We start from the raw sequence: 12,783 nt of genomic DNA on the forward strand, positions 1-12,783 counted from the left end.
TGCTCAACTTACTTCTCATTATCCTCTTCTTGTATTGATTCATTAGTTTTTTGAACTTCATCAAGTTCAATTCTTTCACCATAATTTCCTTAAAAAAGAAATTCTCTTTTCAAAAAGGTTGTTCCCCTAGCCACAAACACTTTATGGTCAGATGGGTGATAGAAATAATATCTCATTATTTCTTTAGGATACCCAATGAATCTGTACTTATCACATCTTGAGTCAAGCTTATCAGTTTGTAATCTCTTAACATAAGCTGGACAACCCCAAACTTTAACATGATTAAGGCTCGATTTGTGTCCTTTCCATATCTCATATGGTGTTGTAGAGACTGACTTATTGGGAATTTTATTTAACAAATATGCTACAGTTTCTAAAGTATATCCCTATAAATTAATTGGAAGATCTGTAAACTCCATCATTGATCTCACCATATTTAATAAGGTTCGATTTCTTCTTTCGAACACACCATTATGTTGTGGTGTTTCAAGAGGGGTCCATTATAAGATAATCTCATTCTCTTTGAGATATCTAGTAAAATCATCACTAAAATATTCTCCTCTATCAGAACTTAGCACTTTAATGCTTTTATTAGTCTGTTCCTCAACTTCACTATGGAATCTTTTGAATATTTCAAAAGACTCATATTTATGTTTCATAAGATACATAAATCCATATCTTGACATATCATCAGTGAAGTTGAGAAAGTAAGAATATCCTCATCTGCCTTGAGTTTTCATAGGGCCACAAACATCAGTATGAATTAGTCACAATAATTCAGAAGCTCTTTTACCACTTCCAATAAATGGAGATTTGGTCAATTTTCCTATGAGACAAGATTCACAAATTGCATATGATTCATAATCATATTTGTTAAGGTAACCTTCCTTTTACAACTTATTCTTTTCTCTCCAATATGACCAAGCCTACAATGCCAAAGATATGTATAATTTACTTGATCATCTCTTTTTCTCTTAAGACTAGAAACATGCAAAACTGAGTTTTCATTCATATCAGTTAAGACATAAATACCATGTTGGAGATAACCATTTGCATATAAATCATCACCATGATAAATAGAACAAACTCCATCCAAAAGAGATATTGAAATTATGTTCGAAATAAATTTAGGAACGTAATAACAATCCTCCAGCAAAAATACCTTACCCGTAGGCATCCTAAGATAAATTGATCCTACAGCTAGAGCTGCAACTTTTGCACCATTCCCAACTTGAAGATTAATTTCTCCTTTCTTCAATCTTTTGTTAATCTGTAGTCCCTGCAACGTATTGCAAATGTTAAAATGACTACCGGTATCTAATACCCATATAGATGGATTAATAGAAGTTAAAGAAATCATGAAAACACTTTTCATTAAGGTCTTACCTTGTTTTTTTATCGTTCAGATATGCAAGATACTTCTTGCAGTTTCTCTTCCAATGTCCTTTCTTCTTGTAGAAGAAACATTCAGCATCAGATTGGTCAGCTTTTGTCTTACCTTTGGGTTTGGTCACACCACCCTTAGGTGCAGCAAACTTCTTGGGCTTCTTCTTACCCTTAACTTTCCTTTTAGAAGAGTTGCCAACCAACATGACAGTTTATTTCTTCTTCTCAGATGCAATTTAATTCTCATAATCAATCAACATATTGAGCATCTCATGAAGATCACAATCCATTTTATTCATGTTGAAATTAATAATAAATTGTGAAAAAGACTCAGGTAGTGACTGCAAGATCAAATCTTGAGAAAGTTCTTTGCCCAATGTGCACCCTAATTTTTGAAGTTCTTCAATAAGACCAATCACGTTCAAAACGTGGGGCCCAACTGGAGAGTTAGCAGTCAACTTGGATCCAAACAAAGACTTAGATAACTGGTATCTAGCTGTCCTACTTTGTACACCATACATCTTCTTAAGATGATCGATGATTGCACGGGGATCCATATCTTCTTGTTTCCTCTAGAATTCAGAACTCATAGAAGCAAGAATAATGCATTTGGTAGTAAGACAATCTGTCAAGTATTTTTAAAAATCCTTGACTGCCTCAGCATCATCCTCAGGTGGGGTGTCTCTGGTAGGCTTATCGATCATGTCAATAAGCTTGTCATGCATGAGAACAATTCTCATATTTGGGTACCAGTCATTAAAATTTGATTCAACCAATTTATTGGCGTCAAGTATGACACGCAGTGATATAACAGACATATTGAGAAATTTGAATTTTAAGAAAAGAAAATGCAATAATATAAGAATACATTTACATATATCATAAAGAAATAAACTTTTATTTAAATGATATTTCCACTAAATAAATCAAACAATTTTAAAAAATCTATATTTCAGTTTAGTGGAATAAAGGAATCCTCTAACAATATAAATGAGCCCCTTGGTAGTTAAATCGATTCTCACACATATTTTAAATGTAAGTACTGTTACTAATTGTATCCCTATACAACTTCTATAAAATTGCTCTATACCAAATAATCTCCTGTTTGTCAGGTCGTTTCTATTAGTATAGTTGAGTTCAACCATCATAATGACAAACAATTAATAAAATTTCATATTTTTCAGGTAGTCCATGCAATTGATATAAAATTGAAATAATTATTTTCATATATACATCTTATGCAACAAATAACTTTATTTTATTCTCGAACTACAAATCTCCTGGTTATCAGACCGTTATTTGTAAATAAAAATAAATAAATTTATTTGTTTTGATGATAAGTAATATAATAAAATATCTTATATTTTATTATCATGAACTCAATTTTAAATTAAATAATATAATTATCAAAATAATTATAAAAACATAATAATCAAATCACTAATATAAAATTAATCTTGTTTAAATTATCTACATACAATTAGTCCTAATAAATTTATATTATATGTAATACTTAATTCAAAATTACACAAAGGACAAATATACATGTAATAATTAAAAACTAAATATGATATATATTTATGATTAAACATTTCAAAAATTATTATAAATATATAGACAAAATATTCAAAAGAAATAATTTTTCTAACTCACACATGACATACACATATACATATCTATATATATATCATATATATATTGGTGCAGTGGGTACAGTCCCTGGCCAATTTTTTCTTCATTATATATATACATATCATATACATTTATATATTTTTGGTGCGGGAGTACAGCAACTGGCAGAAAAAAAGAAAATTTATGAATCTATATATCTCATATATATATATATATATTACAGTTACCGTAATTTTCTAGCAGGTACATTAATTTTCCAGTAGCTTAAATTTAATATCTAATATCAAAAATTAAAATTTAGCAATATAATTTAAACACAAAAATTTATAATTTTGATATCACTGATGGATTATAACACGTGCATACCACACAGCATAATATAAAAATAATAATTTAATCTGATTTATTTGTATTTAAAAATTATATTACAGATTAATAATTAAATTTAAAATATATCTGAGAATGAATTTTAAAGTTAAAATTATTTAAAAATATAAATATTCTATGTATATCTACACCAAAATTAATATTTATCATTCAACTATTTAATTAAGATACTGATAAATTAAATAATATAAATATATTAAAATTTTCTAATAAAATATTAACAGAGAATTCACCGATCTGCCTTTTGGTGTGCCGCTGCTTTTTAATTCATTTCTCTCACTCTTCAAAAACCCCAAACCCCATCCACATATTTATATATATATATCACATATATATATATATAGGTGCCATGGCTGGAGGAGTCCCTGTTGGACTCTTCCTGGACGACTCTTCCTGTGGACGTCCAAATTTTATTTAAACTCATTCACTTTCCTTTTTTTTATAACACCTAAATATTTACATATATATATATAATATATGTTTATCCTTTTTAATTATTATTATTTAATCAAATAATTTTATAAACTAATTTAATTTTAAATTAAATTTTATAATAATCTTTATTATTATAATAGTCATACATATTTATATTATTACACTAATAATATAAGAATTAAAATATTAATATTAATTTTCTATTTTAAAAATAAAAAAATTCAATTTGTCTATAATATTAATTATATTTTCGATACTGATAAAGAATATAATAATATTCCATTTAGATCAGAAATTTTTTTTATTTAATTAAATTAAATTCTCTAATTTAATTCTCAAATAATTAATCTATTTAGTAAAAATCAGAACACTCGTTAGTGTGCGACTCCATAGGTTCAACACTAAACCGGTAGTAAATTGGTCAAACCTATCTATCAACACTTCTCAACAACCGAATCGTATGAAATGTACAATTACTCTCAAGAACCTGTTAAAGAAATATGTAATATTTATTTCCGTCGTTATTACTCCGAATCCTAAAATATAGTTTAACTGTCAAATCTCAATAGGTAACTAACTATGTTTTATGTCAGTTATAATTGACTAATGAATGACATAAGAAACTTTTTTCTTCTTTCATTCAATTGTCCTGGCCAAGATTTTAATTTAGTCATTACAATAAATAACAATGTAGATGTAACACCCTAATTTTATTTTTATTATTATTATTAGAATTATTATATATTTTTTTTAATTTTATTAATTAATTTACTTAAATAATAATATATGGTTTTAATTTAGTTTAATTTAATTTAATAGAAATAAAAATAATAATAATGATAAAAATAGGTAAAATTATTATTGGAGTTTAATTGAAAATAGTTTTGGGAAAAAGTGGTAAAAATTCAGATTCTGTGGGTGTTTTTGAAAAGAAAATCGGAAACCGGGAGTCAAAACGCAATTTAGAAAATTTGTGCCACGTCAGCAGCCCGTTCAGCAGCTCTGGCCAACCAGGACACGCCGCATGGTAGAGATGCTGACACGGGAAGGCCACGCGGAACGGACCACGTGGGCGATCCGCGTGCGCGCGATCGAATGGCTGAGATCCGTTCCCGCGCGCACGGACAGCCCAGATCAAACGCGCGCACGGATGACCCAGATTGCACGTGTGCGGACGGCCCAGATTGAATCACGCACGGACGGTCCAGATTGCATCACGATGGACGATCCAGATTCATTTCTAATTTAATCACGATCGGACAGTCCAGATTAAATCATGATGGACGGCTCAGATTAAAAGAAAAATGTTATAAATAATCTCATCCACACCCAACTCCAAACCCTAGCTACCAGAGCCCTCGCTGGAGAAGACAGCCCAGCCACCGGAGGAATCGACCGTCGCCACCCGCCGCCGCACTAAAGCACTTTCCGGCCGCCAAACGAGGTAAAATTTATCTCCTTGGCTCGGATTTCGATGATGAACCCCCCTGTGGCCAAATCGGAGCCAAACCACCGGCCAATTGGCCGAAAAATACCACCAAAGTCCAACGGCACTGCCGCAGGTTTTTTCAATTGTTGCCTCCGATAAGGCCCTTCCCGATTCCCGTTCGATGTAATTTTTACACCATTGTGACCACCATCCTTTCCTCTACAGGTTGACCTGAGTAAAACGCCAAATCGCGACTCACGCCGGAGGAGCCGTCGCACCCGAGAGCTTTGCCGCCGGTAAGTCTCGGTTTTCTGTATTTTTTTGGCCCACCGAGGGCCCTACGTGTGTTTTCTCACAGGAACTGGTGCTAGTTTGGCTAAATTCGGCCGAAAACAGCTAACCCGAGGTGAATCGCTGCCGTGGGCAGCGGTGTCGTCGCCAGAGCACGGCGGAGCCACAGTGCCGGAATTCCAAAATTGGCTGAGGTGGCTCTAGGTCTGATTTGGAGTTTTTTGGGGACATGTGCAGATACCGGAAGTGTGTTTCAGTTTCTGAAAAAAAATTCAGGGAATCTAGGGACTGCTCGTAAACACAGTGAAAAATCGATTTTAGACTTCGAATCAAGTAAGGATCTCTCACCCTATTTCCTATCACGGCATTAAAGCTTAATAAATGATAAAATGGTATTTTATGAATTAATAGATATGTATAATTGATTAAGGTTGCTAATGAAGCGCGAATTTGATATATTTTCAGTCAGTTGCTGTTTTAGTTATTTTACAGTTGAAAATGCATTATGGTATCTGATTTATTTATTCTATGGTTTTGAATGCATGAATTACTGTTTACTTCATTATGGCTTGATTTTGTGAACCCGATGATATGTCTGCATTGTTGGATGCTCGTTACTAGTTTAAATATTCATGATTATGTGAGAGACAGAAAACTAAGAAAAGAATATAAAAGGTATGTGAATTGATAAATGGATAAGTTGACAGTCTCACTAGATATCCTGGGAGATGGTGGACTGACCGGGTCCATAGAGAATCCTACTAGGAACGTTGTCTCTCATACCGGACGGGGTATGGAGACTTTAAATGTTTTGGCGCTCATACCGGACGGGGTATGGGGACGGCCCGCTTCACCCTCATAACGGATGGGGTATTGAGGTTTATAGTTTTGGTGCCTGCACCGGACGGGGTATTGAGGTTTATAGTTTTGGCGCCTGTACCGGACAGGGTATGGGGATGGCCCTGGAGTTACGTTATTAAGGTGAATGGTTCATGTGTAGCGGGGACCCCTATGGATCCCCATGGATACTGGTAGGCTGGTAAAAGAGGAAATTTGTTACCTGATGATTGAAATATTAAGAGTATGACATCTGTTATTTTACAGAGTGCGTATGATTTTATGATATTTTAATGTTATTGTTTTCATAAGTTGTTTTCATGAATCTCACCGAGGTAAGTGGACAGTAAAGGGTTTTATTATTGATAAATGAATTTGTTATAAATTATGCTCTATTGGTCGTTTTTATTTTTTACCAACTTTTACTTCTGTGACAGTGAGATATTGTGATATCTTTACTGGGCTAGTGTAGCTCATTCCTTACTTAACCATTTCAGATCATGAGGATTTGGTTCCCGAGCCCGTTTCGCAGGAAGACGGCGAGTAGATGCCTAAAGATTTTATAGTTTTCCTTATAGTATTCATTTCTAACATTTACTTTAGTTAGTTTAATCTTTCATACGTTTAATACGTTTTGGTTATTATGTAAGGGATGTTAATTATAATATTTTATTTTGCTTCCGCACTTAGAATTTTATATATACGTTTCCTTTTAATTTCTGGGGCCGTTACAGTAGAACTTAAACTTATTACCCAAGTTGGCAGATTCCGTCTTGACCAATCATTAATTTTACAAGAATTTAATCACACACACTCAATATCTTTTCAACTACAGTCTATGACCATAGGTGTTCAGAATCAAAGTATAATAAATGATTTATCAATTACTATGATGATCTCAGATCTAAGGAAATTCTTACATTTTATCAAAATAAGAAGTACTATTGACAGTTTAAGGTAATATTAACTATTAGAAATTCTCAATTGGGTCGATTCAATGATCATATCTCCATATGCATCATCTATATATATGATTTAATTAATGAGATCAACTAATCTTTATCTTATAGAGACTATCACATATATGTTAGTCTTACCGGATCATTATTATCATATTTTGATGATCCAACGATTAAGAACATTTTAAATTAAATTATAAAAGATTTTACTCTCATTATCAAGATCTTCATCTTGATGTAAAACCTACAAATTTAATTAAAGACTTTATCACATAAATTAAACGATATGATAATAAAATATTATTATCATATATTAAAATAAATTGTCAAATAATAATATATTTAATATATTACATGAATAATTGGATCGTTGGCTCACTTATATTCCCAACAGTAAGTAGGATATAATTTCCTCCGGTTCTTATTATTTCCCTCCCTTCAGTCTCAAATGCATCAATGTCATCTAAAGAAGGCTTTGCGCATAAAACTTAGCTCAAAATAGCATAGAAAAATAAAAATATTCCTTGAACCTGCACTGCAGGAAGTCATGCAAGATCCACATATAGCTGCATATGGTTTTACTTACGAAGCAGAAGCATTGAGAGGATGGTTAGACAGTGGCCACGACACTTCATCCATGACAAACATTAAGCTTGCACACTGCAATATTGTCCCCAACCTTGCTCTGCGTTCTGCCATTCAGGAATGGCTCCAGCAACATATTTGTGTAACATTTTCTTTCTACTCTGATATATTTGCATATAATCTTTTTTTTTTCTTTTTCAAAAAGGTAGATACTGAAGAAGATAAACTGTGTTCAGATATACAGACATATTGTTTTCTCCCTTCCTTTGGCTTCTTATACAGATGTATGCACATACATAGATTTATATATATATATATATATAAGAGTTCAATATTATTTTCATGTAACTTATTGTACAGAGGATTGTATATTTGAACATAGTTGTTCTTGATTTTTTTTTAAGAACAATAATTGTTCATCATGTAGTTAAGCAAATATTTGCTCTTAGGTCCTTTTATTTCGATTTGGACTCAATTTGGATATATCCTCTTATCTTATTATCACATGTTTAAGTCAAAAATATTGGTTTTGTTCATGAACTATTTATTATATTTATAATTAGATCTCAATTTTTTTTGTAAATTATTATTTAGTTCTTATATCCTTTTATCTTATTATGTAATATTTTAGTACAAATTATTGTTTTAGTTTACTAACTATTTATTATTTTTATAATTAAATCTCAAATTTTTTTAACTATAATTTAATTCTTAAACTTATAACTATTTAAATTTATAAAATCATTTCAATTTGTCATTTTTATATTTAAATTTATAAAATTATTTCAATTTATCATTTTTAATACAATTATGACAACTTTGAAATTGACTTCAGATTTTCCAAATGATAGTGTGTGTGTGTATATAATACTTGTTTATGAAAAATAATCATTTGATGGAGTTACTAATTTTGTTACCATTAATAACTAAAAAGACTTCAATTTATAGACCCGTTAGCATGAGACAGATTAAATTAAAAATCCATTTTATTTGGAATATTATTCGTAAAGTTTTATTGTTCGACTGTGTGATTATTGTGTTCCACGATAAATGTAGCACCCGGAAAGGAGGAGGAGAAAAAAAAAAAAAAAAAAAAAAAAAAAAAAAAAAAAGGGTGCCACGTCAGCAGGCCCGGTCAGCAGTCCCGGCCAACCAGGGCCTGCCACGTGGCAAGATCGCGTCACTCCGAAAGGAGCCACGTTGGCGATCCGCGTGGGTGCGATCCGACGGCCCAGATCAATCACGCGATCGGACGGCCCAGATTCAATCAAAAACGAACGGCCCAGATTAAAACGAAATGAACGGCTGTGATCAAAAGGCAAGGGGTTATAAATAGAACCTCCACACCAGACCAAAAACCCTAGCCGCCAGCCGCTCGCCGGAGAAGACGAACCAGAGGTCGACCGCCGCCACCCGCCGCCACTCGCCGCCGCACCGGGGAAATTTCCGACCGCCGATCGAGGTAAATTTCATACCCCCGACTCGTTTTTCTCCACTGATTCCTCCTATGGCCAAATTGAGGCCGAAATCCCGGCCAAACGGCCGGAATACGCGGCCGAAACCCAGCGGCGCCGCTGCGCCCCTCTCGGTTTTTGCCTCCGACGAGGCCCTTCCCGGCCTCCGTTCGATGCAATTTTTATATCACCGTGATCACCATTCTTTTCTCTACAGGTTGACCGGAGCCGAATCACCAAAACACGAACCTCGCCGGAGAGCCGCTGCACCCGAGAGCGCCGCCGCCGGTAAGCTCCGTTTTTCCGTGATTTTTTGGCCCCCCGAGGGCCCTAGGGTTGTTTTCTGACAAGGACCAATGCGAGCGTGGCTGAATTCGGCCGAAAACGGCCGAAAACAGCCAACCCGAGGCGACTCGCCGCCGCCAGCGGCGGCGCCGTCGCCGGAGCACGGCAGAGCCGCCGTGCCGGAGTTGCGATTTGGTCCGAAAGGGGCCCTGGGCCTAATTTGGATTTTTTTTGGAACACGTGCAGGTACTGTTAGTGTGTTTCAGTTCCCCGGGAAAAATTCAGGGAAAATTAGGGACAGCCTGCAGGCGCACTGTGAATCGTATTCGGATCCCGAAAACAAGTAAGGACCCCTCACCCTATTTCCTATCACGGTATTAAAGTTCAAAATGATAAAACGGTATTTCTTGAATTAACGAATGTGTGAAATTGTTTAAGGTGGCTAATGGAGCCCGAGTCTAGTGTGATTGGTGATTTACTGTTATTTAGCCTGTTTACAGCTTTAAATGCAAAATGAGGTTTGATGTGTTCATTTTACAGATTGGTGTGCATATATTACTGTTTTATTAATTATGGGTTGAATGACTGAAGAAGTGATACTGTATGTTGTCTGTTCGGCATGAATTACTGTTTTGCTTGTTTAAATGTGAATTGATGATGCTGACTGAGGAAAAGGAAAATGAAAGATTGTGTAGACTGATAATTGTATTATGGGGGTCAGCCTGACTAGATATCCTGGGAGATGGTGGACGGACCGGGTCCGTAGGGAACCCTACCGGGATTGTGGTCTCACATGCCGGACGGGGTATGGAGATCTTATGGTTTTGGCGCCCATACCGGACGGGGTATTGAGGTTTATGGTTTTGGCGCCCATACCAGACGGGGTATGGGGACGGCCCGTTTCACCCTCATACCGGACGGGGTATTGAGGTTCATGGTTTTGGCGCCCATACCGGACGGGGTATGGGGACGGCCCTGGAAACTGATTATGAATGTTAAAGGTTAACGGGTAGCGGAACCCCTATGGACCCCCACGGATACTAGTAGGCTGGTAAATGAGAAAAAGATATGTTGTACAATGATTGAATTACAAGAGGCGTGATAAGTGTTATGTTTTATAGCTTAGATTATTCAATGATTATGATGATGTTATTGTTTTTCTCATATTGTTTTCATAAATTCCACCAAGGTAAGTGGATGGTAAAGGTTTTCATGTTAATAAACGAGTTTGTTGTAAATTATGCTCCATTGGTCTTTTTGTGTTTTTCTACCCACCTTTATCTCCGTGACGGTGAGATATCGTGATGTTCTTACTGGGCTAGTGTAGCTCACTCCTTAATTAACCATTTCAGATCAGGAAGACATGGTTCCCGAGCCCGTTCCGCGGGAGGACGACGAAGGGGATGCCTAGAGACTCTGTAGTCATACGCATAGTTTATTTTCGAGTTTTCTTTCTTAGTTAGTTTAATCTTTTATATTTTAAGTACGTTTGTTTGGTTTTTTTTTTCGTGTAAGGGATGTTAACTGAAATTTTGATCTCGCTTCCGCATTCGATATATTTAAATACTCATTTCATTTTAATATTTTCCGGGGCTGTTACAGTTGGTATCAGAGCCGCATTTCCTCGGACCCATCCCTTACACAATAATGCCTTAGAGTAATACTCACCGATATATCGTTACTCAATCATTCCTTGTGAAAACGAGTACACGGGAATGAGGAGAGGAAGGCCCCCACTAAACCAAGCGGCCCAAGATAATTCGCTTCGGGAGGATTTGGACAGATTATATGAGATGGTGGAAGCTCTCGTAGCTGCCCAGCGAAGGCAAGAGGAGAGAAGGGAGTTACCCGGACCTCCTCCGCTAGCGCAGGTTGAGCCCCCGTTACAGCAGGCTGATCCCGAGCCACCCCGGCAGGAGCCTGTTCCTCCACAGTACCACCCGGCACCACAGCCGCGGTACGACCCAGTACCACAGCCACAGTACCAACAGGTACCGCCACAGCATATTCCAGTGCCCCCACCCCATCAGCAGGCGCCACCACAGGGTCCCCCAGTTCACCCTCAGCCGGCCCCAGTTCCTTTACCTCGGGACCCCGCCCCCTCCTTGATCGACCCCGGCTTCATAGAGAGGTACAGGAGACTGAACCCTTCTACTTTTTCAGGGGGATCCTCTTTTGAAGAGGCCCAATACTGGCTGGCGGAGACTGAGAGAGCCTTTGAGACCTTGGGAGTAATTCCTGAGCAGAGGGCTGCCATTGCCTCCTACATGCTGGTAGGGGAAGCAGTACGCTGGTGGGAGCTCAAGCGGGCCACCCTGCCTGTACCAGTTACTTGGGAGCAGTTCCTAGCGGCTTTCCATGCGGAGTATCTCCCTAAGCACATCCAACATTTAAAGGAAATTGAATTTGCTCAGTTGGTCCAGGGTAATATGACAGTGTCGGAGTATGCCCGCAAGTTCCTGGAGCTGGGCCGACATGCCCCGGAGACATTGTTGGATGAGGGCCGAAAGGCCAGGAAATTCCAGTGGGGTCTCCGCCCGGCGATCAGACAGCACTTGTTGGTGATGGAGCTCGAGACATATTCGGCAGTCCTGGCAAAGGCGCAGATCATAGAAAGGAGCTTCGACACCCGCCCTCAGCTAACGGGAAGTTCCCGACCTTCAGCCCCACTCCGCAGGCCAGCGCCTACCATGCCTGTCCAACCCAGTAAGAGACCCAGGCCTGCCGTTCAGGGCCCTCCTCAGGCTACGGGGGCAGCTCGTGGGAAGATCTGCCAGTACTGCGGCAGGGATCATGGGGACCGACCCTGCTACCGCCTCAACAACACCTGTCGCATATGCGGCAGTGCCCAGCACTATGCGAGGGAGTGCCCTAGGAACCAGAATCAAGGGAGGCCTCCAATCCAGGGCAGAGTTTACAACCTTACCCAGAAGGATGCCGATGCAGACCCGGACGTGGTACATGGTAAACCCAAGAATGAAGTTTATATCCAAGAGATTCCAGTAGTCCGAGACTTTCCAGACGTATTTCCGGATGAACTGCCCGGTCTACCAGGGGACAGAGAGGTCGAGTTCACCATAGACTTACAGCCAGGAACCCAACC

At 37.3% G+C, this 12,783-nt stretch overlaps 1 protein-coding gene across 1 annotated transcript; it reads right to left on the reverse strand.

Annotated features, from left to right (window-relative positions):
- Positions 1–1,622: 1,622 nt before the first annotated feature.
- Positions 1,623–2,204, reverse strand: LOC148253714 (uncharacterized). The gene is made up of 2 exons (XM_088219865.1): positions 2,043–2,204; positions 1,623–1,958 (listed from the first exon to the last, which is right to left on the reverse strand). Exons 1-2 carry the CDS (start codon positions 2,202–2,204, stop codon positions 1,623–1,625), a joined length of 498 nt encoding a protein of 165 aa, XP_088075991.1.
- Positions 2,205–12,783: the final 10,579 nt, after the last annotated feature.

The sequence above is a fragment of the Carica papaya genome, chromosome 5 (assembly GCF_054855325.1).
Source record: "Carica papaya isolate Zhongbai chromosome 5, ASM5485532v1, whole genome shotgun sequence".
NCBI lineage: Eukaryota > Viridiplantae > Streptophyta > Magnoliopsida > Brassicales > Caricaceae > Carica > Carica papaya.